At 36.0% G+C, this 14,793-nt stretch overlaps 1 protein-coding gene and 1 long non-coding RNA gene across 7 annotated transcripts in view; one reads left to right on the forward strand and one right to left on the reverse strand.

The window, feature by feature from the left end:
• LOC118924102 (uncharacterized) overlaps positions 1 to 14,793 on the forward strand; it is a 257,912-nt gene that overhangs the window by 112,226 nt on the left and 130,893 nt on the right. For all 4 annotated transcript variants that reach the window (XR_008997836.1, XR_008997835.1, XR_005029456.2 and 1 more), the window contains exon 2: positions 8,426 to 8,524. This is a non-coding gene — a long non-coding RNA (uncharacterized LOC118924102). The remainder of the gene's footprint in view (positions 1 to 8,425; positions 8,525 to 14,793) is intronic.
• The window catches only part of SYNPO2 (synaptopodin 2), a 167,673-nt gene continuing 161,587 nt past the window's right edge, over positions 8,708 to 14,793 (reverse strand). For 2 of the 3 annotated variants that reach the window (XM_036908601.2, XM_057502573.1), the window contains one exon: positions 8,708 to 11,861. In XM_036908601.2, the coding sequence (XP_036764496.2) occupies positions 11,322 to 11,861 (540 nt within the window). In that variant the 3' untranslated portion in view covers positions 8,708 to 11,321. The remainder of the gene's footprint in view (positions 11,862 to 14,793) is intronic. The other variant, XM_036908602.2, reaches the window with a different exon arrangement.

The following is a 14,793-nucleotide window of genomic DNA, read 5'->3' on the forward strand; positions in this document are numbered from 1 at the left end:
TATCCACATTTCTTGCTAGAAGTAGCTCCACAAGAGCAGGAATCTTATATACCCTTTCACCACTGAAACCCTTTGCTAGCCGAGTACCTGGCAAAAAGTAGAAATACATTAAATATTTGTTGGAAGAACTGAAAGACTGAATGGAAGCTATTGTGGCAAAAATTGATTTGGAGATCAAGAAACCATAGTACTCATAGTACTCCGAGTTTATCCGTTCAGTCAACAAGCATGTATTAAGACCTGCAATGAGTCATCCATGTAATTCATTAGGTATTAGAATAAAAGGTGAGCAAGTCATTGTTTCTAGTATTGAGTATAAATGAAATATTATGAAAATGCAGAGGGAGGGAGTGACTAACAGTTTAGAGAGTGAAATGATTTAATGAGTGATATCAATGATATCTGAGCTGCTTCTTGGAAGATGAACAGGTTCACAAACTAGGAAAGGAGAAGAGTATTTTAGACAGAGGGAAGAGCATGTTCGAACACGTAAGGAAAGGACTCTGAACAGCAGGATTGTGGAAGTGAATTATTGACCAGCTGGAGCAGTGGTGGAGCCGGAGCTGGTGGGATAGATTGGTGTTTAAGGCAGAGCTGGGCCTCCAGGAAGCAGGAAGAGGAAAGCATTTGGAAGAGTTTAAGTAGTTTGATATGAACAGATCTGAGTTTTAGAAATATAATCCTGAGAGAAAAAGGAATGGAACTGCAGGCCGAGGGACATAGTATGATGCAATTTTAATAGTTCAAGTAAAAGATGATGAGGACCTGGACTCAGATAGTAGCCTAAAGAGTAACGTGCTTCTGCACTCCATTGCGTGATGTCAGGCATTCTGTCCTAGGTAGGTCTCAATTTCCTTTCTGCAAAATGAGAGTTTTGACTAGATATCTGTATGATCCCCTTCAGCATGATGATCCTATATATGCCTTAGAATTTTGCTTTTGTTGTAACTTTCCCAAACATGGAAAGGCCATGCCATCTTCATCTTTTTTTGTCATATATATATACAGATAAGTGTATGTAGAATGAACTGTAGAACAGAAAGCCCCAAGTTCAAATCCCAAGTCTACCACTTTCTAGTGGTATGCCTGTTAGTTATTATTGCATCCTATGTCTCAGTTTCTTCATCTATAAAAAGGGGATAACAGTACCAACTGTGAAAAATTAAGATTAAATGAGGCAATCGAGTTGAAGTATTTCATGTAAGATGTGGTACATCATGAGTATCTATAAGGAATGGCTATTACTGTCATCATCACTATAATCATAGTAATCACCCTTACTACCTAGCCAGTGCTTCACACCTAAAAAAATCTTCATATATTCCTGATGAGTGATTGGATAAATTCAGTAAACGAGAACAATTCAGGTAAGTTATTCCAAATAAATCTCTACTTAAGTTTTCCCCTTGATTATTTGAGTAAGATATTTGTTAGTTCTATGAAAATAGATAAGCAATAGCTAAGACTCCAGTGCAAATCTTCACCTTGCCATATTTAGGAAGCTTCATTTCACATGACAAATATGACAAAATCAGAATAGGTCAGAAAAGTATGTGGCAGAATTGCCTGGTTTCTATGACACTAATTTCTTTTTCTGTTTTTTGAAAAATCTATAATCATTAAATTCTTGTGAATTTCTGCTTTGCCATAATTTTTCACATATCCTGTTGAAAGATTTTCATGTCATTCTTGAGCTTGAACTATTTGTGTGGGTATAATAGACTGCAATTTTCAAGATTATAGAGCTGCTTTAGTTAGAATGAGTTACTATTACAGTCAACTCTGGCTTTACTCTTTTAGAAGCACACATCTTCCACTATACTGTTCTTCATTTTATGTTTCTAAATTTTGGGAGGATTTCAGAGCGCAGATAATGATAGAGTGTTGTATAAAAACCATCCTGTCAATTGCCAGTGACATAACCTCTGTCTGTGAAACAGGAAGGAAGGAGAGGCGTTGACATGGACTGTGTCTGGAACAATACAACATTGGTGCAGTTCTATTTGCATCAAGCACCTTGAGAGCTTAAAATAGAATTGATAGTACAGCAACATTAATGTTTGAAAATGGTATTGTACCAAAGCTAGGATGATACTGCCATCTTAAATCTAGCAGATGTTGGATTAAAGGAGCTCCATAATCAATTCTTTGAAGAATGAACACAACATTGAAGGAAAAGAGAACCTGGTGTTCATTTTGACTTTTTAAATCCCTCCTGTATGTTGTTGTGTGGTCTCTGGTTCTCCTTTAATTTTAATAGTCTGTGAGTTTTGAAAACCTAGCAAAGATAATCCTACTTTAGTTCTTAATCACTTAAAAGTGATTTTTGATACCAAAGCATTTCTGTAGCATATTTAATTTTAAATGCTTTGAAATCTAGATTATTTAGCAAGGGATAAAGTCTTTGGTTATGCTATAGAAAAAGAAGCCAATTATTAGTTTTTCAAAACAGCATCACTTCATCTACCACATGCAAATTGGAATCCAAAGGTGATAACCACATCTGTGGCTTCGTCTGGGCTTATAGGAAGGTCAGGCTGTGGTAGTATTCCCTCAGCCATCAACATCTTCCCAGCAATTCAGGAAGTGGGGCTGGGGGGATCACGCCTTCAGCAGAGTTCCCTGTCCTCTGTTCTGTTGGAAGAACTTGACCCCAGCAGGCAGCCATGGTACATGCTTGGGATAGCATGCTGGCATGGAGGGGAAGGCACAGTGACAGAAAGGGGTGGGCGATTATGGGGGAGGGGAAGGATGCTTTGGGGATATTCTAGTGTTGACTGATCTATGACAAAGTGTTCTAGGAGGCAAACCATGCCTACCTCTTTTCACATGGAAAGAATAACAGCTGTGTGTCCTCCTTTCCTCTTGTCCTGCTCTCTTAAATCTACCTTCCCAGTCCTGCCAGAATGGACTCCCTACCAAGAAAGCTAAATCATGCCAAATCCTTGTTCAGAATCCTTCCATGGTGACCCATTGTTGCCTTACAGCCTAACACCTATTTTTGAACAGGCAGTAAGTTACAAATGCTTTTACATTTTTTTATTAAGATATAATTGATATACACTTTAATGAAGGTTTCACATGAAAAACAATGTGGTTACTACATTCATCCATGTTATCGAGTCCCCCCCATACCCCATTGCAGACCCTGTCCATCAGTGTAGGAAGATGCCACAGAGTCACTACTTGTCTTCTCTGTGCTACACTGTCTTCCCCATGATTCTCCCAGATTATGTGTACTAAACATAATGTCCCTCAATCCCCTTCTCCCTCCCTCCCCACCTGCCCTCCCCCACCCTCCCCTTTGGTAACCATTAGTCTCTTCTTGGAGTCTGTGACTCTGCTGCTGTTTTGTTCCTTCAGTTTTGCTTCATTGTTATACTCCAAAAATGAGGGAAATCATTTGGTATTTGTCTTTCTCTGCCTGACTTACTTCACTGAGCATAATACCCTCTAGCTCATCCGTGTTGTTGTAAATGATAGGATTTGTTTCTTTCTTATGGCTGAATAGTATTCCATTGTGTATATGTACTACATCTTCTTTATCCATTCATCTACTCATGGACACTTAGGTTGCTTCCATATCTTGGCTATTGTAAATAGTGCTGCAATAAACATAGGGGTGCATATGTCTTTTTGAATTTGAGAACTTACATTCTTTGGTTAAATTCCTAGGAGTGGAATTCCTGGGTCAAATGGTATTTCTATTTTTAGTTTTTTTCAGGAATCACCATATTGCTTTCCACAATGGTTGAGCTAGTTTACATTGTCACCAGCAGTGTAGGAGGGTTCCCCTTTCTCTGCATCCTTGTCAGCATATGTTGTTCCTAGTCTTTTCTATGATGGCCATCCTAACTGGTATGAGATGTTATCTCATTGTGGTTTTAATTTGCATTTCCTTAATAATTAGTGATTTGGAGCATCTTCTCATGTGTCTGTTGGCCATCTGAATTTCTTCTTTGGAGAAGTGTCTGTTCATATCCTCTGCCCATTTTTTAATCTGGTTATTTGCTTTTTGGTTGTTGAGACGTGTAAGTTCTTTATATATTTTGGATGTTAACCCCTTGTCGGATATGTCATTTACAAATATATTCTCCCATACTGTAGGATGCCTTTTTGTTCTGCTGATGCTGTCCTTTGCTGTATAGCCTTTTAGTTTAATGTAGTCCCATGAGTTCAGTTTTGCTTTTGTTTCCCTTGCCCAAGGAGGTACATTCAGGAAAAAGTTGCTCATGTTTATATTCAAGAGATTTTTGCCTATGTTTTCTTCTAAGAGTTTTATGGTTTCATGACTTACATTCAGGTCTTTGATCCATTTTGAGTTTACTTTTGTGTGTGTGTGTGTATGGAGTTAGACAACAATCCAGTTTCATTCTTACATGTAGCTGTCCAGTTTTGCCAACACTAGTTGTTGAAGAGGCTATCATTTCCTCATTATATGTCCATGGCTCCTTTATCATATATTAATTGACCATATATGCTTGGGTTTATATCTGGGTTCTCTAGTTTGTTCCATTTGTCTATGGGTGTGTTCTTGTGCCAGTACCAAATTATCTTGATACTGTGGCTTTGTAATAGAGCTTGAAGTTGAGGAGTTGTAATCCCCCTCACTTTATTCTTCCTTCTCAGGATTGTTTTGGCTCTTCAGGGTGTTTTGTGGTTCCATATGAAATTTAGAACTATTTGTTCTAGTTTGTTGAAGAATGCTTTTTGTATTTGATAGGGATTGCATTGAATCTGTAGATTCCTTTAGGCAGGATGACCATTTTGACAATATTAATTCTTCCTATCCATGAGCATGGGATGTATTTCCATTTATTGGTATCTTCTTTAACTTCTCTCTTGAGTGTCTTGTAGTTTTCAGGGTATAGGTCTTTAAATGCTTTTACATTTTTAAGTGCTTGAAAAAGATTTTTAAAGAATAGAATTTTATGACTTGTGAAAGTTATGCAAAATGACACTTGCAGTGCCCATAAATAACACTGTATTAGTCCATATGCCTACTCATTTTCACACTAGCCATGGCTGCTTGCACAGACCTGAGCTGAAGCCATATTGTTCTCTAAGCCCAAAGTATTTACTAGCTGGCTGTTCACATAAAAAGTTTACCCTTCCCTGTAGGATAAAATCCACTGTTTCCTTATTTTTTTCTTTATTATCCAATAATAAAACAGAACTACTTGGAGTTTGTCAGGACTGTGCTGTTCTCTCTTTCTGGAATGGGCTTGGTCTTGGCTATACTCGCTTCTATCAGTATGTGGCCTTTAAGACTCAACTCCACCACAAATTCTTCCAGAAAGCCTGTGAGGACCTTTCTAACCCCTGAACCATGCTTCCCACACTTCAGGTTGGATTCTTCTTGTTATTCTCATAATACTCTGTGTATAATCCTACCATTGTTCTTGTTTCCTTATGGTATACCCTTTTTTAGAAGTAAAAGCTGCCTAGGGACAGAAGCAACATTTTATTCACTAATATATCCATGGCATTGAGCATTGTTTATATGGCAGTGAGTATGTGAATAGTGAAGGATTGCTGGCTGACTGATCAATGAATGAGTTCTTCTCCCCCTGACAGTGGGTCCTAGAGCTGACAATAGAAGGGCTTTATGTGCGCTTATCAAAAGCGATTCATTCTAGAGTAATTACTAAGTGTCTACTGACAGTGACATGTCATTCTCCTTCCTATGGCTTTACTCTTAAACTCTGTAAAGGGCATACAGTCATAGACAATTTATATTAGTTTTATATTAGCTTTCCACTCAGGGACAGGATCTGAGTTTGCTGTCCTTTAAATCCAATTCTAGGTATATTCACTGTGCCTAGAAAAATTATAGGGCAAGAACAGAAATACCATTCCATGTTATTACATGTGCTGGATGCTCATGCTGATAAAATTTAATGGTTCCCTTTGTCAAAGAAATTAAAAATCAGGATGAGCATTACCTTCTGTTCTTTAATTCTGATGTCTTCATGAAAGCCCCGATTTTCTTAAAATCAAATCTTGTCATTGATAACTTCAAATAATAATAACTTGGGGAAAATGCTAATTGAGTAGTTTAATGCCCAAAGGGAAATTTCTTAAAGTAAATACAATGCACATGTTTTATGGAAATATTTGTTCCATAAATGTCAATGTTTTCATAGTAGTAAAAATATATTTATTTTATACTTATGGCTAAAATTCACCTCCCCTCTTTTTGATCTTGGAGTGGCCCTCTTTTAAAGTGCTTTAAGAATAAGTTTATAGCAGGGTACTGGTGAAATAAAAATATGTTACAAATTCTTTTGCTACTTTCTCAGGCAAAATATCTATAGAATTTGTTTATACTTCTGATTATTTTCTGCATGATATTATTTTAGATCTGGAATATTTAATTCTTATTTCTTTCTCAATGACTTCCTTTTTATGCAAAATGAGAAATCCAGACACTTTGCTTATTCCAACATAGTGTGAAAGAACCAGCTGAATCTCTATTAGAAATATGATTTTCAAATGCCACCACTGGAGTACACCAGAATGTGAAACCTCTGCTCTCTTTTGTGGTTATTTTCTTTATCAAGTTCATGTGAATATGGGGCTTGGCTTAGCTGAGCATTAAACTTGCTGTTTTATCACAAAATTAGGGTTCTTTTTCCTCTTATCAGTCCTCTAGTAAGTATTAACTTCAATAAAGTATAGGCATTTTGTATTGCTAATAATTAGAGCTGTAGTTACTATAGATAGAAACTAGAGAGAGATCATCTGGATTCAAGGACAAAGGCATTTAACTGGCATAAAGGTCCAAATAATAGCAAGTTATAGGAAAATATATAGCCCTCTCTTCTTTATTTACTTATTTTTAAAATACTATTCTTTTCTTTCCTATGTACTGGTCTGGCAGAAAGCTGTGTTATGAATGACATGTAGATCAACAGGAAAAACTACCAAGTCAACCTCTTGAAATGAGGCTAGTCCTGACAGGTTGGCGATCAGCCCCAGGTGCTGCATGATTTCTGTGCTGCTTTGCAAATGGTTGCTCCATCCAGGCAGGAGTAGAGGCAGTGCAGTGTACCTTCCCTGGTTTAAGAATGGCTCTTTACTTTCCAACACATGCATTATACTTGAGTTGAAGAAATATCCCTGCAGAATACTCCTATAGCTCAGCTGTCTAAATGGATAATTTTTTTCTGAAAAGGTGATACTGAAGAAAGGATAAGTGGGATCTTATCTCTACCTCTGAATATTCACAGTAATGTGAACAGGCTTCTTCAAGGGCAATGTGAGCTTAAGAGAGATTGTGCCGTTGCCTACGTGTACCCCATTATAATTTATCTGGTAATTTAGGGCAAACCTCACACTTATTCAGATCATTACAATTAGGCAGTCATGTTTTATTAAGCCTTTTGAGACTGTCAATAAGATGCAAAAACTTCAGAATCCTGAAGAAGTGCATGAAGCTTTTTCCTCTCATGGGGAAATGGGAGTGGAGGGAAGTTTTTGAAGACTGGCGACAGAAAAGTCAAGGAGAAAGTAGAGTATAGCAAAGCTCTGCTATGCTACAACTTAAGAGAGGAAAAAATGTCAAGATTCTGTGGAGGCCTTTCCTTTCAAAGTGTACTTCATGTAATTACTTGATTTTTATGGGGGGGTGGTTACCAGATCTTTTCTAGAAATATAAACTGCAACATTTTATAAGCCTGTAAATAATGAAATACCCCTTCATGAAAAATACTACCCTATTAAATTTGATAAGTCACAGATCTTGTTATTTTTCAAAACCACGGAAGAAAAGGGAATGTTTTGACTAAATACTTCTGGTAGGAAGTGGACGAGGGAAACTTCGGCTGGGACTGAAACATCTCTGTTGCTATCTTCCCAGTGACAAGCCAAGGAATTGAACTCTCTTTGCCTCAGGCTGTCATGTGGAGATAACACCACCTACCTCTTAGTGTACTGTTTTGAAAGTTATAGTCTACTAAGCACTAGGAATTCCTCAGAGAATGGCTCTTAGGATCTTAAGATAGTAGAGTACTACTATCTCTTGAGTCATCTTACTCTTTAAAACTCATTTTTGAAGCAGGTGCTGGCACTTAAAAAAAATTTTTTTTTAAGGATGCCTAAAAAAACCATTTTATTCAGAATTTTTTTAAAAAGGTGTCAAAAAGCTGTGCCACATGATACCAATTGACCAGGGAGCTCACATTCCAGCTGATAGTTTTACTGTTATGGAGGAAGGATCAAAGTCATTTAAAAAAAAAAAGAGCTTTACTTAAATATGCTTTATTATAACAAAGACTTCAGTTTTGGGTCAGCATAAAGAGGACAAATAATTGGAAGTACTGGAATGACAAACATGGTAGATTCTCTGAATGAGTCCAGAGTGGTTTTAGAAATTCAAACATGTCATCCAGGCCATCTCACCATTGGCGATGCTTGGATTTAGGACTGATTTTCAATGTGCTGTAAAGGAAGAATTAATAAAGGATGATATTAAACCGTGGATCTCAAACTTCTTAACATATGAAATTGATCATATTTTCAGGTAAGTTTTTCCTAAAGTTTTTAAATGTTACAGTTAAAATTTCAGCATGAAATTCTTTTGATGTGTCTGTAAGCTGATACCATAGAAACTAAAATTTAAAAATATGTAGTAGATGAAATTAAACTTTGGGGTGAAGACTAATTCAGTTTTTTTTAAGAAGGGAGAATGAAAAGGCTCTTTGAGTTGATTTTCAAGTTACTTTTTATTACTAATATGCTCTTGATTTTCAGTATACATCTTTCAAATACAGTCTCTTGGAATAAACATGAGTAGAAATGTCAATCTAATAGCAGAAAAACATCGTATTTTAATAGAAAAGTGTGGACAGTTTAGATACTTCTATTTTGGATAGAAACCAAATGTGAAACTCTACTTACTCTTAAAAAATAAACATTTCTACACTTCCTCTCTTAATTATAATAACTGAGCCTATTTGATAAAAATTTTTAAGCAAAGTTTCAATTCATTAGTACATACATATGCTTGAGCACAAATAGGGTGACCCTTACCACTGTGAGTGACGGTGCCAGACATATTCAGAGATAAATGGACTACACTTTGTGCAGTTTTAAAACTCAAAATACTAGACAAAATTTAAATCATCTTCATAACAGACACTTCACACACATGCAATAATATAATATGAAACTCAAAATGGAGGAAAGGTGCCAAATTAGTGTCCCTATCACTGACATACTATACTTTCAGAGAATGCTTTTTAATCCTTGACAAAATAGGTATTCTTTCTACCAATGTGATTGCTATTAGTAGGAAAATGTCTTACAAAAATGTGGTATGTATATTTACAAGCAACTGCTCTTCTCTAAAAAGGCTATTTTCATCTAACAGTTATCTAGGATTTCTCACCAATAGGAATCAGATCTCAGCATGTCAGGTGTCTAGTCTCAAACAATAGCTTGAATGTAAGCATTCTAACTCTACTCCTTTTCAAGTACATTGGAGGTAAATACCTGCAACACATTTTGTGATTATTTGATAATGGTTCTTTTACTTTTCAGAAGGATGTCTGAAAAATTTGACTTCTTGAAACATCAGTTTCTAATAAAAACATAAAACAATTCATTTCCTTGACTAATCAATATACCAGGAATTACTTTTTAAGATTTCATAGGAAGTCCTAGGAATCAATAATTATATCTTATAATTTGAGAGAATTAACAGTATATCAATTTAAGATAATTTAACATTACAACTTTAGAAAGTATTAGTCTTTTCTTTTGTCCATAACTAAACAAATTAGTATCTGATTAGCTCCATCAATAATAGAACTTACTGTGACTGATTCAATTTTTATTCTTTTACTTTTAAGATGAGGGATCACATGTATCCTGGGTTTTTTTTTAAGTTTTATTCTGTGAAATACACCATCATATTGATAAGCTCACGAGCTGAAAAGTAAAACAAAGCAAAATCACCACATTTAAAAACCTAAGAAGGTTTTAAAAACTCAAAATGTTTTTTATTTTAAAATATGCTCGATACTTGCTTGTAATGTAAAATACTTTGAATTTCCTTATACTTAAGACTGTGGGTATGGTGATAAGGAATAAGTGTTTGACTGATTGTCTCATGGTCATGCTAACAAGGCATGGTTCACGGAATTGACCAAGCAGATCTTTAACTTCCTTTGAACATTCTAATGATGGCTTTCTAGGCTCCTGTGGCATGTTTCCTATAACTAAATAAGTTGTCATGACCTACAGTTGCATAATAACTGACACATCTGTCTACTACTTCCTTAAGTCCATTAAGTTTTTTTCTTCACATCAGCCCTAACTCCATGTAACACGTAACACAAAACCTGCCTCCCAACAATCCCTTTTGGACCTTTAATGGTACATATATAGTGATGCCCAGTGACCTAATCCACTTCTAAATTTCATCAGATACTTAAATGATGAACAACTACAATGAATAATTCATCAACGGATATTCCACTAATGAGAAAATCTCAGAATATCAGATCTGTTAAGGATATGAGACTAAATAATCTGATCTCATTTGACGAATTAGGATACCTAAACTCAGAGTCTATTCCTCTCTCAAGCTATTGGCTTTAAATAGATTAAAAGTAAATCATATACCTAAGTCTTTATTTCCCACACATAACACCATGTGCCTCAGAAGTCCTTCTGAAATATATAATGGTCTTACTCTTGAATATTTCTTTCTGAGAAGAGCTATGTTACAATTCTATTAAAAAAAATTATCTTATTTTTAAAAGTGTTTCAGAGAAATGCTTAAAATAACAACAAAGAATTCCTTTTTTATATAGTTATATTGTTTTTTATATAGTTATTCTCAGGCATATTCACATTGAAAATTCCCCTAACATTATATTGATTGCTGGTACTGCTAATGACAATTAGCACACCATATTTCATTAATTCCTTCCTGGACTAAGACTAAGATGCAGACAAGAAAATACTTAATTTCATTTAAATGAGCAGGGCTTACTTGCCTAAACCTCCCCATATTAATGGAATAAATGGAATTAAGATAATGAATTAGATATAAATGCCAGCACATCAGTGTAGAAAACAAAGTCTTTCTGCAAAGAAATTCTCTGTGCATGAGTAGACACTCTCATGTGCATTCACACACACACACACACACACACACACACACACACACACACACACTCAAATAAGTGACACTCAGAGAACAATCCAAGACCAAAAGTGAATCTAGATCTACTGGAAAAGTCAAAAGCCCTGCAAAGAAATATTTTTAAAAATCAATACTATAGTTAGCACACAATCAATTCTTCTAATTTTCATGTTTGACGCTTCCATCCCCTCGGGTGAGGGTTATAGTTGCAATTGGCTACTGGAGGACAATAATCAGACCTGGTCTCCATGGACATTATCTCAGAATCATTTCTGAAAGGCTGCCTATAATATGCATATGGCAACTGTGAACCATACTGGGATTTGGTGGGCATACTATTACCGGGTAAGGAGGCAACCTTATGCTCTTGCCTTCCACATGAGCCCATATTGGCCTTCTGGTCTTGAGGAGCACAGGACATTCTCTCATTCCAATCTTCTGAGCATCCTGGAAACACCTTCCTGCGAGCTGCTGAGACCACATTTGCCACAATGGATTCCTGGATGTTTTGGGATTTAAAGGCATCATCCACTAGACCAAGCGGAGACCTTGCTGCTGCTTCCCAAGGAGTTAGTCTCTTGTTTCCTTTCTTTAGTCCATCAGTTGGTTTGTTAGAATAGTTATAAGCAGGCTGGTATACCCAAGGAGATGTAGAGATGGTAGGCAGGACTGGTCTTCCAGGAAGAGAAAGGGAGCGTCCAGTCCCCTAGAAACAATGAAAATCTTAGCATATCTCGTTCATTTTGGGCTGTGCTGATAGACAGTTATTCCACAGTATTGTTGACACTGTTACTAAGCACTGCAAAAATCAGATCCCCACAGTGCTTAGTCCTAAATCCAAGACTGGCTGCCTCTGCCTGATGTGTTGTTATCTGGGACTTGGCCCTCACTTAGGACTTCCTTATTGCTCTGACTCTTTGAAACCATAATTCCAATTACTACCATCTTTCTTAGGCATAACTTCCATGGCAGGGGCCCTGTCATCACTCAGAGCCACCCTTACTTCTGTCTGCCCTTTACATATTCATATCTACATCCATAGCCCACCTTCATTCTAGTCATGTCTTTCTGGTACAAAATAAACAAAATATATTGATAACCCCAGAAAGACCATGAACCACTGGGCTTTTTACTTTTCTCAAATGACTTTTAATCTGTTATCTTACTTTGATCCATCAAATACAGCAAAACAAACAAGAGCTAATTAGTTGTATTTAACATTACTAGTCTGCTGGAGTGGTTGGCCTTTCTCATCTCAACATCTATTTATAGATTGGTGAAGATCACATGGATTTTAATTTCCTAAGCATGGGGTATTTCTCACATCTCTAAAGGAGACACTACTACTACTAATTACATATATATTTTGCTTCCTTTTATGTGTATCACATTCCATTATTTCTTTGAGAGTTTGTGTCTCTGCAACATTCTCCTGTGTTTGCTAAATGTTCAATTTATCAATATGCAGAAATAAAGTTTATGTAAAGTTCCTGTATTCTTTCTCCTTTTACCCCTTCTGTAATACCAGGGACCTGGAAGACTGGTTATCTCCATTATTTCTGCACACTTCCCATCTGCATGAAACTCTCTTAGACAAACTCCTGACAAAAGTAGCAAATGTACACCTAGGGGAAATGAGTCAACTTTGAAAGTACCTTTACATTGTGTTTCTTGAACAAATAGCATTCCCATGCTTCAAAATGTGCTCAGATTTCATAAATGATTTCAACAGCTTTACTTTCTTAACCAAGTTCTTAAATTTAAAGTGAATAGCAACACCTAGATTTGTCAAAATATCTCAGATTAAAATGTTTTGTTTTTACTTTCTCCGTTAGGCACATAAAGAAGGTAGATGGCTCATTCTTGGCTTGCACATAAAGAATAAAGAGGTCAATAAAATGGATCTTGCTTCTCTCTTTTTAATCTTTAAAACCTTAGTAATAATGGTTGGATCCCAGCAAAAACATTTTTATTAATGTTATCCTAATCTAGAGCTAATAATAAATCCTATTCACTGTATAGTCAGGGAGGGGGAAAAAAGCTTAATTTTAGTGACCATTTAAAGGACTTGATTTCCATTTCACATTATTTATGCATTGGTTTCATTCATTGACTTAACAAAAATTTTATTGAACACTAATATTCCAGGCACTGTTCTATGAGCTTGGAAATACAAAGATGATTCAATGACATCCTTGCCCTCAAGAAGCATACAGTGCAGTACTGTTTGTACCTCTGTAGTGGCAAGTTAGTCAGTCATAGGTCAATTTAGAGAAGAGACTCTGCCTATCTTGACAGGATCAATAGGGAATTTTCTAAACTCTGAGAAGTATTAACTTTCAGCATGATGAAGAGAAATTTATCTCTTGTCTCCCATTGTATATACCTATGTCTCCCTTTTTTCCTTACCTTTAGAAAAGAGAACACATTGGTCTAGAGAGTTCCTGGGAGAGTTTTCAGATTCCAGGGACACCTGCCTTGTGTGGTCTTTGATCAGATACAGCACCTTAAGGACCAGTTTCAGTCAGGCCTTTTAAATAATAGAAACTTGAAGGAATGGTAATAAAGGGATCCAGCACCCTACAGAAATATAGGAGAGGCTCCTTTATATATATACAGGTAACTAATATCATGGCTAATTATCTATGTATTTGAGAGTATTAAGCACAATGTGTATGCATACACTTCAGTGACAGGACATCTGGAATGGATAAGAGAAAATGTTATTTTCTGGTCCTTCTTCCCCCTACTTAGTTAGAAAATCTTCAGAAGAATGGAAACTTGACATAAATTAGAAAGTTCAAAACACTGTTGAATGACATCCTAATGACAAAGAGATCAGAGGTTTTTTTCAGCTAAGTTATACCTTAGCATTAGCCAGTTGAATGTGTGGTGAAAAAGTAAAACTTTGAAGTATGATATTCAAAGAGCAAGTCAAGGCTTTCTGAAGAGAAATTTAAAATAGCATTGAAGTTTAAAAAAAAAAAGCTCATGTAGAGTATAGACATGCCAAAGATAGCAGCAGGGACTGGTTGTGAAGGAAAAATGCGTTACCTCAATGAACAAAATGATTCTTGCTCTTCTACATATTCCTTTAAGTGTTAACAAGATCAAGTTACAAATTGTCTTAGGTAGAGATGCAACTATGGTAGAAATAAATAGTTCTTTAGGTATATTGTTGTTTCTGCTTGTGCCAAAAATATTGCAGGTCCCTAGTTTCTGCCTGCACCAAACCCCTAATTTTAACCAACTTCCCAGAAGGAATTTTCACATCTTTTTCTTTGGTACTCTTTCTTTCAATCTCTGTCCCATGGCTCATGCTGTTCTCTGCTTGACTAGCTAAATGAAGCCATGGGTCATATCCTGAGCCAGAAATCACCAAAGGGACCTGAAAATAACAGAGGTGTTTCTTCTGTTTTGGAGTTTGAACGTCTGATAGTAGAGTCTAGAATAACATGGGTTAGATACTGGGTTGTAGTTTCTACCATAGTATTATTACCAAAAGAATTTAAATTTTTGATAAGACAGCACTTAATTGTAACCAATACTTTAAATAGGTATATATTGTGTCATCAAATTGCTTCTTTCTTTTTGTCTCCTGCTACTCTTTAATGTTTTTAATGAAAGAAGTCTCTCCA

The sequence above is a fragment of the Manis pentadactyla genome, chromosome 5, assembly GCF_030020395.1.
Source record: "Manis pentadactyla isolate mManPen7 chromosome 5, mManPen7.hap1, whole genome shotgun sequence".
Taxonomy (NCBI): Eukaryota; Metazoa; Chordata; class Mammalia; order Pholidota; family Manidae; genus Manis; species Manis pentadactyla.